This window comes from Schistocerca nitens, chromosome 7, assembly GCF_023898315.1.
Source record: "Schistocerca nitens isolate TAMUIC-IGC-003100 chromosome 7, iqSchNite1.1, whole genome shotgun sequence".
NCBI classification, from domain to species: domain Eukaryota; kingdom Metazoa; phylum Arthropoda; class Insecta; order Orthoptera; family Acrididae; genus Schistocerca; species Schistocerca nitens.
In genome coordinates, this window is record NC_064620.1 from 356,261,792 (window position 1) to 356,279,525 (window position 17,734).

The 17,734-nt window shown below is 40.7% G+C and overlaps 1 protein-coding gene and 1 non-coding gene across 2 annotated transcripts in view; both read left to right on the forward strand.

Annotated features, from left to right (window-relative positions):
• LOC126194926 (menin) overlaps positions 1-17,734 on the forward strand; it is a 45,105-nt gene that overhangs the window by 9,782 nt on the left and 17,589 nt on the right. The window contains exon 4 of the mRNA XM_049933305.1: positions 4,760-4,967. Coding sequence (XP_049789262.1) covers positions 4,760-4,967 — 208 coding nt within the window. The remainder of the gene's footprint in view (positions 1-4,759; positions 4,968-17,734) is intronic.
• Positions 5,874-5,946, forward strand: Trnaa-agc (transfer RNA alanine (anticodon AGC)). Its single transcript has one exon. It is a non-coding gene; the product is annotated as a tRNA-Ala (tRNA).

Consider the following 17,734-nt stretch of genomic DNA (forward strand, 5'->3'; position numbering starts at 1 on the left):
ACTGTCATTTATACTCAGGTGATCCATGTGAAAAGGTGTCCGATGTGATTTTATCCTCATGACAGGAATTGACAGACTTTGAATGCAGAATGGTAGTTGGAGCTAGATGCATGGGCCATCCCATTTTAGAAATTGTTCAGGGATTTAATATCCTGAGATCCACAGTGTCAGGAGTGTGCTGAGAATACAAAATTTAGGCATTACCTCTCACCACGGGCAACACAGTGGCCGATGGCCTTCACTTAACAACCAAGAGCAGTGGTGTTTTTGTAGAGTTGTCATTGCTAACAGACAAGGAACACTGCATTATATACAGCGGAAATGAATATGAGGAGTACAATGAACATATCTGTCAGGTCGATGTGCAGAATTTGGGGTTAGTGCGCTATGGCAGCAGATTACTGACAAGTGTCTTTCTGACAGTGCAATGTCACCTGCAGCATCTCTCATAGGCCTGTGGCCATATCAGTTGGACCCTAGAGAAATGGAAACCGTGGCATGGTCAGATGAGTCCTGATTTTAGTTGGTAAGAACTGATAGTAGGGTTTGAGTGTGGCGCAGACCCCTCAAAGTCATGGACCCAAGTTGTCAACAGGCTGCTGTGCAAGTTGGTGCTGGTGTCCCCATAATGGTGCAGACTGTGTTGACATGGGTCCTCTGGTCCAACTGAACCGATCATTAACTGGGAATGGCTGTTTGGATACTTGTAGACCATTTGTAGCCTCTTGTGGACTTCATGTTCCCAAAATGGTGGATTTTTTATGGATGACAATGCACTGTGTCACCAGGCCACAATTGTTTGCAATTGGTATGAGGAGCATTTTAGCCAGTTTGAGCAAATGATTTGGCCACCCAGATCATCCAACATGATCACAATCAAACATTTACAGAATGTAATCAAGAGGTCAGTTTGTGCACTGGCAACACTTTCACAATTATGTATGACTGTAGAGGCAGCATGGGTTAGCCTTTCTGCAGGAGACACCCAACAACTTGTTGAGTCCATGCCACGTTCAGTTGTTGCACTACACTGGGCAAACGGAGGTCCGACACAATATTAGGAGGTACCCCCTGATTTTTGTCGCCTCAGTGTACATGTGGCTCCTGTCTGTCCACCATTTGTTACTAAATCTGTTTTCCCCCCTCATATTATCTATCCAATATCCCTCCTTATATTTTCCTTCTCACTTATCTTACACACACACACACACACACACACAAAAACAACACCCCCCCCACCCCCCCACCCCCTTCATTACCATGACTGCACTGGACTTGTGGTACCAAAGCATTGGTTGTGGCCACTTCACATGCATTGCACATTATCCATCTGTCTGACTGACCACTAGATTTTAGTTTAACAGGATTTAACTATGAGATTACCTCATTTTAGCCCCTCATACTTGTACTTTCCACAGTCTCTCTCTCTCATTGTTCTCTTTCCCCCTGCCACTCCACTCCTTCATGTCGTCATGTGCCACATGCAACTCTCAACGTATGCAACAGAGTTCACCAGTGCCACAGTCCTATCCTGTGTGCATCCTGCCACTCCATGCCAGCCATCCTTCCATTCCCCCATTCTCCTCCTCTCTCTCTCTCCCCCCCCCCCCCTCCCAGTGTCCTTCCTCCTCCCATCCACCCCACCTGAGATGCATCCTCATAACTGTCTTGCTGCAGTGGTGTGTGTGTGTGTGTGTGTGTGTGTGTGTGTGTGTGTGTGTGTGTGTGTGTAAAATTCTTACTGTAACCCACTATGACACTTAAGGAAGTGCTTATTTTTGATCTGTCAAATAGTCTGAATATATGTGAAAAGATACTACAAATCTTGTGAGTTACATGTGTCCTTTGATGTAATCTGATTGTCATTTGTTGTGTTTTATGTTCTATATCAACTTCAAACATATTGCTTCAAAGGCTGTACTTTGAATGCTCCCTAAATGCAGTTAAACATTTTGTCAAACTTTTTGTGACAGTTTGCATACAGTACACTGATGCCCTTACAATTTTGCATACCAGTTTCCTTACATGGCACCTACAGTGTTCAGCTTCATTCTGCCTGAAGAATTTCTTTGCGGTCAAATATTTTTTCCCTAAAAATATAAAATCTTGTACTTTGTTCTCTCCAGCTTCATGTTCACATGTCTTCACTTGCAGTCATTAAAATATGCCAGTCTACGTATTTTATCGCAGAAACCACAACTCTTTCTATGGTTTCTGTTTTATGTAGATGCCTTGATGTACTGCCAACCTATTTGGAAGCTGTTGTCAGATGGTGCTGATGCTGTCATGCAGTCTGTATGCTTGAACACCATGCATATCTCAATGCTAGAATCACATTTTATGTATATTTTTTAATGCAGATCATCTGCTCCATGAAAGATTTGGTCTTCCGTCTTCACAACCTAGCATATCCATTCTACCTTAATATTTCATGGTGCTTTCATTGATTGGTTCTGGTGAGTTTTCTTAACATTATGGTCAGCTACAGACTGCAACACTACAAATATTCTCAAGTTGAAATAAGTGACAGTACAGTGACATCAAATATGTATTGCATAGTCCTTGCTCCAGTATCTTAAATTCTTGAATACTTGGTGCATTCACAATATACCCAATCATAGACAGTTGTATGTTTTAAATAATGCTATCAATATTCCTCTTTGCCTTTAATTTGTAATACACTACTTCTTCTCCCTTCATCCCTCCCTCTTCCCCTCCCCCTTCTCTCTCTCTGTCTGTCTTTAAGATACTGCATAGTGCTGTTCACACTTATGCCAGCCAAGTTTAATCAATTAAATTAGAAGGAAAGGTGCTGAGCTGCTAGTTTGGAGGGATATATATATATATCCAAAAACAAAGATGATGTGACTTACCGAACGAAAGCGCTGGCAGGTCGATAGACACACAAACAAACACAAACACACACACAAAATTCAAGCTTTCGCAACAAACTGTTGCCTCATCAGGAAAGAGGGAAGGAGAGGGAAAGACGAAAGGATGTGGGTTTTAAGGGAGAGGGTAAGGAGTCATTCCAATCCCGGGAGCAGAAAGACTTACCTTAGGGGGAAAAAAGGACAGGTATACACTCGCGCGCATACACACACACATATCCATCCACACATATACAGACACAAGCAGACATATTTAAAGACAAAGAGTTTGGGCAGAGATGTCAGTCGAGGCGGAATGAGATCCATCCTTCATGAAATCCTCCCCACTCCACCAAGAGTGTCTTTCCGCCGTCCACCTAACTTTCGTAACCTGTTAGTTCATCCCTATGAAATCCCCAAACCACCTTCCCTACCCTCTGGCTCCTATCCTTGTAACCGCCCCCGGTGTAAAACCTGTCCCATGCACCCTCCCACCACCACCTACTCCAGTCCTGCAACCCGGAAGGTGTACACGATCAAAGGCAGAGCCACATGTGAAAGCACCCACGTGATTTACCAACTGACCTGCCTACACTGTGATGCATTCTATGTGGGAATGACCAGCAACAAACTGTCCATTCGCATGAATGGACACAGGCAGACAGTGTTTGTTGGTAATGAGGATCACCCTGTGGCTAAACATGCCTTGGTGCATGGCCAGCACATCTTGGCACAGTGTTACACCGTCCGGGTTATCTGGATACTTCCCACCAACACCAACCTATCCGAACTCTGGAGATGGGAACTTGCTCTTCAATATATCCTCTCTTCCCGTTACCCACCAGGCCTCAATCTCCGCTAATTTCAAGTTGCCGCCACTCACACCTCACCTGTCATTCAACATCATCTTTGCCTCCACACTTCCGCCTCGACTGACATCTCTGCCCAAACTCTTTGTCTTTAAATATGTCTGCTTGTGTCTGTATATGTGTGGATGTGTGTGTGTGTGTGTGTGTGTGTGTGTGTGTGCGTGCGTGCGTGCGTGCGTGCGTGCGCGAGTGTATACCCGTCCTTTTTTCCCCCTAAGGTAAGTCTTTCCGCTCCCGGGATTGGAATGACTCCTTACCCTCTCCCTTAAAACCCACATCCTTTCGTCTTTCCCTCTCCTTCCCTCTTTCCTGACGAGGCAACAGTTTGTTGCGAAAGCTTGAATTTTGTGTGTATGTTTGTGTTTGTGTGTCTGTCGACCTGCCAGCACTTTCATTTGATATATATATATATATATATATATATATATATATATATATATATATATATATATATATATATATATATGAAAACCAAACAACAACAACAGGCCGTGCATCTAGATATTTGTGGATTTTCCTTTTAACTGGTAAGGATTCCCTATTTCTTGCTTTATGTTAAATGGGGGCTTATTGAATGTTTGTGCACCAGATCTTTTAACTTGTTTCTGAGCTGTGGACAAGGAAGCAAAGACTACACAGAAACTATTTTTGTGTTTTGTATTGTGATTGTGTATAGTACAGCTCAGCTGACACTGACATTTACTGGAGAAAAAACATTAAGGAGTAAATCTTTGTTTTCCTTTGTCACAACAGCAGTGTTCCTCTCATCTTTGTGTCTGAATGATCTGCCCATCCTTTTTAACCTTCCCCAATATACCCCTCTCTCCTCCTTCAGGAGGAAGGACCTGTCAGCTCCAAAAGCAAACTTTTAATGTTTTTTGGACAGTATTGACTTTTTTCTTGAAGATAAGTACTGGCCAGCAGTTTTGTTTCATAATATTGTAATTTTCTATGTTTGTAGGTTTAAAAATGGTTGAGTTCTGGTGCAAGATGTTTTATATTGTTTTGTTTTTATTACAGGGAATCTGAGTGACTTGGAGGAAGTAAGTCCAACACCAGGACGACCTCCTTGCAATGCCCTCTTCCAGGAAGCTGTTCTCTCAGCTCGAACATATTATGCAAACCAACATGTTTATCCATACACTTACCAAGGTGGTTATTTCTACAGGCACAAAATGTACAAACAGGCATTTGAAAGTTGGGCTAATGCCAGTGATGTTATAAGGCAGTAAGTAGTTGTACATTATTATATACTAACATGTCTCTTTTCTTTCTTACTCTTTCAATAGTATATATGTATACATTTTAATTAGAATTTAATAAGAGGAATACAAAATAAACAAAAGGAATCTAAATCTACAGTTATCAGTAGGATCTAAATTGGGGACCTCTTACATGACTGAATGGGGCCAGGTACTGAAAAATATTTCTAAAAGAGAATACCAGTTTGAAAGAAATTGGCACCAGTTGTAGATTGCTTATTTGTCGTAGTACAAGTGGTTCTATTGAACATGCTTTCAACCTGAATAGATTTTGTTGACGCTGCAAAAGTATTCAAATATTGTCAACAACAGAACTGATCTATCTGTCTATATCAAGCCTCAGGTGTGTGTGTGTGTGTGTGTGTGTGTGTGTGTGTGGAGATGGCCAGGTATTTTTCAAGCCTCCACTGTATTTCTGGGGAAGTATATTCTTATTACTCTTAATAACCTGTAAGTGCTGTGTATCATTATGAATTAATAGATCTTATAATTAAATGTTTCCCTGAGACATTTAAGTATCTTTTTATTATCTACGATAATGATTGAAACAAACAAAATGAATTAAAATTTGTGCTGTGGCTGGGACTCAAACCCGGGTCTTCTTTGCTTGCTAGGCAGAAATGCTACCATTACACCACCGTCTGCTTCGATCATTATCGTAGATAATAAAAAGAGACTTAAATGTCTCAGGGAAACATTTAATTATAAGATCACCAATGGTACAAGGGCATCCCATTACGTCCATTGCTGGGGTGCTTGCTGGTATCGTAGAGCCCTGGCAATAGTGACAATATGTAGGGGAAAAATGAATTGAGTTTGTGTTGGGGAGGGCACTCAGCTTAGGTAGTTCATGCAGCAATGTTTACCATTTTACTGCGGTGGTGTAATGGTTAGCATTTCTGCCTAGCAAGCAAGGAGACACGGGTTCGAGTCCCGGCTGCAGCACAAATTTTAATTTATTTCGTCTGCTTCAATCCTTATGAATTAAATTTTCTTATAAAATGCTTTTGGCGATGTATACAGAAATTATAATAATACTTCATCATTTATAGTTATTTTTATAAAGTAATAAATTCAGACTATAAAGAGTAAAAATTTTTATGTAAATACGGTGTATGACATAAGTACAACAATCACTTGCCAAGCCTCGAAATGGGAATGAGAAAGTCCTACGGAAAAACACACACAAATAGAAGTCAAATTAGAGAAATCTTGAGCTTTCAGAGTGGGGAGTTCATTTGTAAGACTAAAGAGGCAGAGAAAAAAGAAAGAGCTACCATACACATTTTCTTTGGTGTTTCCAGTTACAGCTAACTTTCGTCATAAGAAAGGTATTGCCAGTTAAAATTTTTAACTATTTTTGCTGTTGATATTTCTGTTGCTGTCATAAGGGTGTGCACACAAAGAATGGAGATTACCTGTAATGGAGGCCGGTGTGATGCCACTTGAACCAGTGCCAAGAACATCCCCATATTATCTAATTGGACCGCACACAGTGGCTGTACTGACGGCAATGGGTACGTCCTTGCCTGATAGCTGGTATGAATGATATGTTCATTGCCTGTTTAGGAGTGACAGGTGACTGATGTACTTCGACAGAATGGCGGTGCTCTGACATCGGGCACTCACAAACAGTATTACGGAAACTATTCACTGGAAGGTTTTGATTATTTGGTTACTTATAACAGATCTGCCCAAAAGTTCCTGGAAGGAATAATTTTTGGTAGATGCCAATGCTGGCTGGTGGGGTGGAGGTCAGCCGGAGAAGTTGGTCGGGGAACTGAGCTGTGTCAGTCCCCTGCAGGCAGTTGAAGCAAAAGCGTGCTTCATGGACAGATATCTACTGCAAATTCGTTGAGCAAAAAAAATGGAGCAGTTTTTGGAGCGGCATTATGCAGTAAAGTTCTGTGTGAAACTTGGCAAAAATGGGGCGGAGACACTTGAAATGCTTCAGAAAGCCTTTGGTGACGGGGCAATGAAATAAAGCCCAATTTTCATGTGCCACAAGATGTTCGGGGAAGGTCAATAGTCTACCAGCGATGACGCCCGCTCAGGATGCCCATCGACATCACAAACTGATGACTCGGTGCAAGAAGTGCATCGAGTAGTGGACAAGGACAGACGATTAAGTGTTCGGATGATTGCAGAGGAGTGTCGAATACCCGAGGAGTGTTGAATACCCAGAACAATCATTCACCACATTTCAACTGAGGATTTTCAAATGAGGAAAGTCTGTGCGAAAATTGTACTGAAAAGGAATTGCATGAGCACTGTGAAACAGATCCAGAGTTTTTGGACAGGGTGAGCACAGGGGATGAGATGTGGCTCTTTGAGTTTTTTGAGTAATCAGTCTTCTGACTGGTTTGATGCAGTCCACAATGACTTCCTCTCCTATGCCAACCTTTTCATCTCAGAGTAGCAATTCCACTCTAAGTCATCAAATATTTGCTGGACATATTCCAATCTCTCTTGTCCTTTACAGTTTTTACCACCTGCAGCTCCCTGTGGTACCATGGAAGTTATTCCCTGATGCCTTAACAGATGTCCTGTTATTCATCCCTTCTTCTTCTCAGTGATTTCCTTATGTTCCTTTGCTTCCTTAGCATATCAATCCATCTAACTTTCCAACATTCTTCTCTAGCACCACGTCTCAAATGCGTTGACTTTCTTCTGTTCTGGTTTTCCCATAGTCCATGTCTCACTACTATACAGTGCTGTGCTCCAAATGTACATTCTCAGAAATTTCTTTCTCATGTTGAGACCAGTGTTGGATACCAGCAGAATTCATTTGTCCAGGAATTTCTGTTTTGCCAGTGCTAACCTGCTTTTTATGTCCTCCTTGCTCCATCCGTCATGGCTTATTTTGTCGCCTTGGTAGCAGAATTCCTTAACTTCATCTACTTTGTGATCCCCAGTTGTAACTTAAAGTTTCTCGCTGTTTGTCATTCTGCTACTTCTCATTACTTTGGCCTTTCATTGTTTTACTGTCAATCCATATTCTGTACTTATTAGACTGTTCATTCTATTCAACAGTGTCTGCAATTCTTCTTCACTTTCACTGAGGATAGCTGTGTCATTGATAAATTCATCATTGATAAATTATTTCTCTCTGAATTTTAATCCCACTCTTCAAACTTTTTTTTAGTTTCCCTCATTGCTCCTTCTATGCACAGATTGGACATTAGCTGAGAAAGACTACATCCCTGTCTTACACCCCTTTTTAATCTGAGCACTTTGTTGTTAGTCTTCCATTCTTACTGTTCTGTCTTGTACGTATTGTACGAGGGTTGACTGAAAAGTAATGCCTCCACCTTCGTAACTCTTCAACAGTGGGCAGCATTGGTATGTGGCAGGTACTGGCTTGTTCCATAGCCTCTTCTCTACAGCTCCTGTTGGCTGGAAGCCTTAGCATTGAACGGTTGTTTTGTTACAGTGTAAAATATAGAACCCTGCACAGACAGTCGGTCAACGCGATTTAAGCAACGTGCAGTCATTGCATTCCTGATGGCAGAAGGTGTCACCCCAAAGGAGATTCGTCAGAGAATGAATGCAGTTTATGGTGATTGTGTTGATGTGAGTACTGTGCATCGTTGGGTGGGTAAGTTTAAAGATGTTCAGGCGGGAACATCTGACCTGCCTGACAAACAAAGAGTTGGACGTCCTCTCCCTTAAAACCCACATCCTTTCGTCTTTCCCTCTCCTTCCCTCTTTCCTGATGAGGCAACAGTTTGTTGCGAAAGCTTGAATTTTGTGTGTATGTTTGTGTTTGTTTGCGTGTCTATCGACCTGCCAGCGCTTTCGCTTGGTAAGTCACATCTAGTTTTGATCGTTGTGACGACTTGCAGAATCCTGTCAACTTTTGTCTAGGGGAAAAGAGATTATCAAAATCTTTGATGAACCAAATGATATTTGAGATGAACAAGTTTAGTCCTTCATGTATAGGATCAAAAAGATGGTGTGCTTTTTGTTGTGATTTTTTTTTTTTTTCCAAACTTCTCAGGTTATTGATGTGGTGAAAGAGACTACTTCTGTAAGTTTCAGTACCAGCCATACATTACTAAGTACACACTGGGTTACAGGATTCCATTGAAAGTGCAACAGAAGTAGTCATTTCTCTCCCCCCCTCCCCTTTCCCCCAGCAATTTCTTAACCTCTTTTCTTTTTACACTTTTGGAAAAGCACTATCGGTGGCTAATTTTGAGTAACAGATATGTTTCTCTTGGTACCGTGTTAAAATATGCTTCTTTTGCCAAAACACAGTGAGAGTTAACACAGTGTCACCACACTGTTTTTTTTTTTGTAAAAGAAGCAAATTTTAACATGGCCACAAGATAAATGTAGATGTTACCCTAAATTCATCACTGACGATGATTTTGTGAAGTGGAAAAAGGGTAAGTTGAAGTTGTGACAGAATCCTGAAACATGTTTATTAAGCTAGGAATTGAGGACTAGCCAGGTGAATAGCTTTTGAAAAAGTATATTCTCAGTATAAAAATAAACATATTAAGTTCTTCATTTACGTTGTTGCAAACTCATTCTCATTTCGCCAGTTATTGATGACCCTTAAAAAATCACATTATTCTACTGAAAAATCTGCAGTTGCTCATATATTGTGGCAGATAAGAATGTTCACCATGTTACCCAATGGCAAGATACTCTCCTCTTTGTGTGCTATCACTTGCCAAAAAGTTATTAATTATTATGTGTGGAGTTATCATCAAATGTGCGTTTTTGTAATTGTGCCAAGGCAAAGCGTGTTTATATGGACTTTGTTAAGACAGACTGGTATGACAGTTATACATGTTCTGCAGTTGTGTAGTTCATATATAGCCGAAATGTGTTGTTGATCCAATGTTGTACATTGTTTTTGTGCTTGAAAATGATTGTAACAATTGAAACCAGTAGAGAATAAACATAAAATTGTACAATAGATGGCACAAATATGCTTTTTCCAAATTTTCCAAAAACTTGTTTTGATATCTTGAACTGTTAAAGATACAACAAAGTTCATTCTTGCGGTCTCCTTAGCACCTGAAAGTGGAAGTAATTGCGTTATGTACAATCCATTTTCTTGAGACAGGAGGTAGGTATAGATCCCCTGCCAAGTTTAAAGAAAAATGTAACATGTTAGCTATATTTCATACACTGATATGTGTGACTTAACATGCTCCAAATGTCAACTTGCAGCGATTCCTATTTATTGTTGCACTCTGTCACAATAACCTTGGCTATTAACGAAATGTAATTGCTCATATAATTGTGAAGCTTCTGTAGTGAAGTCTGTTGTGAATATGATGAATGAAGCTATAAGATGCGAAAGAATAAAACTTTTTTGTTGACTAGTTTCTTTAAAATCGTGTGAGAAACATTGTAGAGCAACTGGAGCACATGCAACGTTTTGCTTGTAGTGGCACTCCCAAGCCTTGACAAGCAGCCTAACCAGTGCTCTATTTGTACCCGTAGGTACATATAAAAGTGCTGGACAATGCGGTGAATCAGTATGTAGACTACCAGCTTTGTTAGTGTTCCCACGCTAAAGCTGTAACCATCCCAACATTTTGATTATAAGCAAACTTCTTCAACCTCCTGTAATATTTTTCTATCAGAATCGGAATTTTATTGTCTCATAACATACAAATTTGGTGTCAGGGAGACTCGTCATAGAATCTTTATGTGAAGAACACCATTATTTACCACCAAGAGCTGCTAATAAAATTTCTTTACAACCAGCTTTGGCCATGGGCCATCATCAGGTTCGTAAAAGCATTTACAACATGATTAGGCTCAATGGCGTCAGATAATAAAATCCATGAATTTGTCACTGTTGTCACATTGTAATATAAATACATTGTCAATCATATTACATCATCAATCATAAAATGTGTGAGACAGCGCACTCATTCAGGCTATGTCAACAGTCAACATTAACGCTACGAATGGAGCATTACACATATTCTAGTAGAATATAAAAATGCAGTAAACAAACATTCTTGTCTTTTATACAAATAAAAAAAATGTCTATCAACTAGATGAATGCTGCAAGTCAACTCGAAACAAAATACCGAGCTGAGAAGTTTTGTATCTTATAATAACAGTATTGATTCGAAGGTAGAAGAGTTAATTATATCAAAGTCACTGCCTCCAAGTCAGCAGATAAACTGGGCATACTGTCTAACGTGCAGGCGTCACTTTCTGTCTGTACATGAATATTTTGGTCACATGCCATTACAGTTCTGGTACAGTTACTTGGTATTATTATTTGTGGTTAAGCTGACAGGCTTCTCTCTTGGTACTGCGGACTTTTCTTGCGACTAGTTGGGCTTGTTTCTGGTTTTTGGTTATCCTTCCAAATTAATGTTGGCACTTCAGTTGTTGGCTGGAGTACCTCCATTCAGCTTATGACTTATGCAGCTTCAGTGCTCTGTGCAGGTCATCAGATGCATGTGTTTCTATTGTGGCTGAGGAAAAGGTGCCTGTAGCGAGTGTATGCAAGTCTGTCTTGAGCCGCCCAGTGGAACAATACAGAATGATGGGAAGCTAGCTGTGTGCTAAACAATAATTAATTTCTTCTGCATTTGTATTTTCCTCCTTTTTCAACTCAAAAGTACAGTCAGGTGCTTTTTTTTTTTTCCAACATTAATTTCATCACATCTGAGTGCTGTTGATTAGACTTTTCTTTGTCATTGGACACAAGTTGTGCTTTATGTAAACAATAGATTTACTTAAGATTCAGGATTGTTGAGGTATTGCAGTTGTAGTAGACAACTTACGGAGAAATGACAGACTTGTACAGGTAAGCAGGACTTGATCTGCATTGTCATCCTCAACCCTAAACTGTTGTATTAATCTATAAAATCTCACTAAACAAGACTCTCAGGGAGAGAACTTGACTGACTAGTCATCCTAGAAATGAGCTTGTAAAATCACACAAAACTCTGGAAATGTGACACCTGCTGAATAACTTGCGATAGAATGATCTTTGTTATATTGCCACATCTTTACAAGCATGCTTCTGCACTGTGAAATTCAGTTTCAGTAATAGTTTTTTCTTTGATGTTGTTTCTTGTCCTGTATATAACTAATTTTCTTTAGTTTGGTGGTGAACTAAATAAATACATTGTATAATTTCATTATGTCAGATAATATATTCTGTTAATGCTCTATTATTTTTGTCACTGTAAAAGAAAATAGTTTTGTTTTGATATACATTGTTATTACATCAAGTACTTTTACAGAATATGCAACATTCTTACACAGAAAGGTAGATAAAAATTAAGATAACTTTCTAAATATTGTAAACTATGCTAAATACATGTCGCTTTTTCTATAATATATACTGTATCACGTATTCGTACATAATAAAACATATAAATTAATAGTACTAAAAGAAAACAGCAATTATTTTTACTTCCTGAACAATTATGAAATTGTGATAAGCAACCTTCTTTGATGGAGGTCTTCATTTATAGCTGCTGAACTTTGACAGTGATTTTTCCCATGGATTTCTGTGACACAACATACACTGGAATTCGTCAACCAGTAACAAGATATCAACACCAGAAATCACTGTTCTTGTTGTCAGGAGAAGTGGTCTCACAAATGTCTGCCCCACTATACCAAATGTAGTAACTCTGGGACAGTTTGTTTGTTTATTATTACTATTATTATCATCATCACATTAAGTGTTCAGAATGTTGATCTGTGTGTTAATGCATGCTGTAAAGTGATTCCAGGCAGACAACACTGCACACTGGATTTCATTTCAATTTATCACAGCATAGGCCCATTTCATGACTGTGGGAGTTGTCAGTTTTTACGTGTTGACCTCTTGTTTTCCCTGCAGGTGAAAATGCAAAGATGTTGAGTATGGTGAGTGTGCAGGCCAGTTTGGGTTTCCAAATGACCAATCCAACAATTTCTAAATACCATATTTACGTAAATCTAATGTGCTAAGCAGATTCAGAAGGATGTAGGTTGCAGTAGGTACTGGGAGATGAAGAAGCTTGCACAGGATAGAGTAGCATGGAGAGCTGCATCAAACCAGTCTCAGGACTGAAGACCACAACAACAACAACAACAACAATGTGCACTTATTTTTACCATATGCTATATTCAAAATTAGGGTGCCCATAAGATTCGGTTGCACATTACGTCCAAGGACAAACTTGAATCCGTCTGTGAAAGGAGGACAAATGGGCAACCTGTGACTTGCGACACAATAGGAAACAAAGCAAAAGGGGTGGCTGCAGTTCTTAGTATACCAAGGCAAGAGTTTGAGGCTAGCTGTGGGTGGATTGATTGCTTTATTAAATAGGTGGGTTTATCTCTACAACACCTTACAACAGTATGCCAAAAGCTTCCACAGGATACTGAGAAAAACTTAAAGAATTTTTGTGGTATGTCACAACACTTTGGACAGAGAAGAATTTTTCAGTGGGCCAAATAACCAATGCTGATAAGTTTCCAGTTTGGTTTGATATGACATGTAATTACACGTTTGACAGGATGGGGACCAAAGATTTTACCATTGAAACGTCAGGATATGAAAAACAGTGCAAAAGGATAATGCTGGCTCTTGCAGTAGATGGGTGCAAACTTCACCCTTTCTTAATCTTTAAGCAAAGAACAAGCCCCAAGACCCTTAAGAATGAATTGTTGTTCCCTGATGACATTATTGTTCAAAGTCAAGGGAAGGGATCTATGATTGGAACTTTAATGCTTGACGATCTCCAAAATGTATGGGAAATCCATCTTTGTGTGCTTTCCGAACTACCACCAATGCTTTGTCTTGAAGCATTTCATGGTCATCTCACTGATGACTTAAAAAAGAAGATCCACAGCCTAGCCAGTGATCTTGTTATTACTCCTCCAAGAATGACTTCTGTGTTATAAGCCATGGACGTTAGTATACATAAACCTTTTAGGTTATGTTCTGGAACAGTACAAAAAATGGTATTGCGAACCAGCACTCCCTGAACTGATTCCAACAGAGAAAATTATGCAGTCTGCACTCAACATTACTGCACGCTATGCTTGTGCTACCCGGAATAGCATCGAAGCACCATTGACCATAAAATCATTCAAGAAATGCCGTATTTCAAATATTCTGGATGGCAGTGAAGATGATGATGTTCTAGAACGACATTGAGGATGATGAGGAAAGAGGAAAGGAATCTGTTTCTGATGTAGATCTCTCCGAGGATACCAGTAATTATAACATTAGTGAATAATGGTGAGTAATGCCTGTAATTTATAGTATATTTGTTTGTATGTTGTGCAGGTAATTAAGGCAGGCACTATTTTTAATTAAGAACTTTGTCATGTGACAAATTGTTGTTATTTTGATAGTTCATGTGTACCCCCATTGTTGTTTAAAATAAATTTAGCGTATCAGTGATGCGCCAATAAACTTGTTTGTGATTTTAATTTTTAAAATTATGGTGCACATTACATTTAATGGTGCATTAGATTCACATAAATACGGTATTGTGTTAAGAAGGCCAGTAATTAATTGTGCCAATTGAGGAGAGTATCTGTCTTGTTGGTACCAATTGGATTGCCTAATGTCCAGTGGAATGCCTTCCAATAACTGTGGCAGTGTATCTGTGAGGAGGTAAAGAAACTCGTGGCCATATAGAGACCTGTTATTAAAATGAAGACCAGTGATGTGATTCTCGAAAAGCCTACATCACACCCTGACAAAGCGAGATCATTGCTTGTTTCTCTCCAGGGCTGAAGAAGTGCCCACGGTTTGTACAAAGTGCTTTATCTATAAACATAATCTTACATAGAACTGCCACATCCCTTTGCAGTTTTCATTGACACAATTCGGAGAACTGAAACACATTATGAAGGTCATTTTGACATGAAGTCATTGATGATGGAGTGAAGTATGGAAAGGATGAAATGCATTGGAACATGTTATTTGCAGAACACTCCTTTTTTGATCTCATTGACCCATCCAAGCTGCCTCGTAGTAACATGTGGATGGTTTGTTACTGCTGCTAAAATGTTAGTTGAATTTCAGTCATTGTTTGTTGTTCTTTTTTGTTGGTGTATTTTAGTCTTCTCATTTCCAGTTGCTTGAAATTTGTTTATAATGGATGCAAAGATAAATTTTACAACTGTACACATTGATGTGTTACGACTTCTGCACCACTTGTTAGCAGCAGACATAGTGGCTGTGCCAAAGAATGAGACGGCGTGGAGTTTTACAGTTATTTATTGAACTTACTTTACAATTTCTCCCTCGTCGTTGCTGCCCAGCCCTGCGGATCCCTCTGCCTGGCTGCTGCTGCAGTGTTGATTCTCTGACAATGCGCGCATCGCACGCTGCTGATCGCACTCGAGAGCCTCAGGCCACCAGTGCTCCGCTGAAGCCAGGATGCCCTGTGAGTGAGATGAACTCGTTGGCGCTCGGCGCTCCAGTACGGAACTCCCACGGAGCCACGTCGTTGTGAGGTCAGCTACCGACGCCTGCTGCACCGGTGGCTGGGAAGCCGTCAGTCACTATGTCCCGTCATGAATGGACCACGCGCTGTGGGGCCGGATTGCCGTGAAGTCCGGGTGTCAGTCCGTGGCTGCGCCTGTGACCAAGACCACACTGCAGCCGGTTCTGCTGGAAGTTCTCGCTGTAGTTAGTCAGCCATGGTGCCGACCGAACTCGGGCCGACCTCCAGAGCTGAAGTTGACATCTGGCGGCGAACGGATGACTCCTGCGAGCTGGAACAGACTTCCGGAATCGGCACCTACGAAGATTGAACATTCAGACACGGACCACGTCCGTCCTCAGATCCGAACTGCTTCCTAATGGCTTCTGTCTGTTGCTGCCTGCGCTCCACTATTTATATCTGGTAGCAGGACGTTTTTTACCCTCGGTGGTAGCTTTTTGTTATTACTCCCACTGTATATTGCAGCGTAACTTAGCGTGCTGGCCTCACTTCCCCTTACTCAGCACTCTCCAGGCTTCGCTCGTTCTGTGTGCGTCCTTGCGTCATTTTGTTGGTAGACTGCTGCTGTCAGCAAGGCTATCTGTACCTGCTTACTTCGCAACGCCTCGGTCGCTGGTGTGCCTTTGTTTTGCCATTCTCCACTGCGTGAAGCAACGCTTACTACATGTGGCCGCAACACTGCCTACTCCTAAACATTAAATTTGTCCCCGAATTTACCCTATACGTTAATTCTAGTTCTATCCTATATTCTACTTCTTCCCCATATACATCCAGGTTGCCCTGACTCATGCCCTGCTGGTAATCCATTCTACAGGAATCTCATGGAGCAGTCTTGCAATAACATGCTGAATCCTCCGTTTTAATAAGACATACACCACACTGATAAATACAATCAACATGGTAATAGTACTGGTTGAAATTTCCATGGTCACTATGCTACGTTTTCGCCTGGTATCATACTCCTCCACATGCCTTAATAATTGCTGCATTGAAATTTGACCTTTCTCCGAATCTACTAGTTTATCTATCGTTTGCAATAGTGTAGCATCCAAGGTGGTGGTAAAATACATCAGATTTTCTCCTGGAATGATGCCGAATGACGCATCTGGCCAGTACAGCGTCAGATGAGTATCTGTAACCTTGGTGACTCCCGTGACTGTTGTTGGTAAGCTGAAACGATCCCCTACTATTTCACAATTTGTCCCGTTGATTAGCAAACCACTGTCCTGTAATTCCATCTCTGTGTTTGCTGTCCAATTCCCATTGTCATAACACTTGGCTGATATCCTCTCCGTAGCGAATACTGAATACAACCAATGCCTCCCAACTTGCTGAAAATGTGGCGTAGGCTTCACTATTATTCTCCGACACTCCGAAGCTTCTGCTTCTGCCCTAAATAACTGGATCTCACACGACCCCTTGCCCGTGAAAACAACCTGTGATGGACAAACGGAAACTTACTCCATTAGACATCTACTCAACTCTAAACTCGACATAGTAGCATGAGTATCTCCCTCCTTAGAAATTAATGAAACCTCCTGTGTCCTGAACTGTATGCCCTTCCCCATGCACTCCCATCTGACCAGATAAAGATGCACTGTGTAACAGTGATACTGTCTCTCCACACGAGTTACTGGAAATCTAATCTCTAAATACATCTTAACTAGATCCGTTGTTACCTTAATCCTAGACATATGATAAAAAAGTGACATACTCGCTTTAGTTATCGGCACTACATGCTCTACCCCCTCTGGAAACTCTCCCTCTTCCTGCTTCAGACTCCATCTGAATTTTTCTGGTGACATCAACGTCACACTCACCTGCCCGTGCAATGCGTGATGTACTGCCTTTTGCAATTCATCCATCCTCACTCTGCATCACCAATGCTGTTAACCAGTTCCCGCAGCAATTTAGCCATTTCCAGCTTCCTTTCCGCTATATCCAATCACGTTTGTATTTGTTCCAGATCGGTATTCAATGATTTCTGTGTTTGTTCTATATATGCTCGTAACCCTGTAGCCATCCCACGCACCATGCGTGTCACATTCAACAACTCTGTACCTAATCCCCGTATCCCTGTTGTGTGTATATCCACTAACTTCCCTATGCTTTCCTCCCTGTCGCGAATAACTGTTAAAGAATTGTTCAAACCCTCAATATCGTCTCTATCCGCTGTTCCAAAAATTGTTTTCAGCAACTTCCCACCTGCATTCAACCAATCCCTCTTTACTCTCTTTCTTCTCCCTGGAATCATACTCACTATTTGGTGCAGTTTTTCCCTT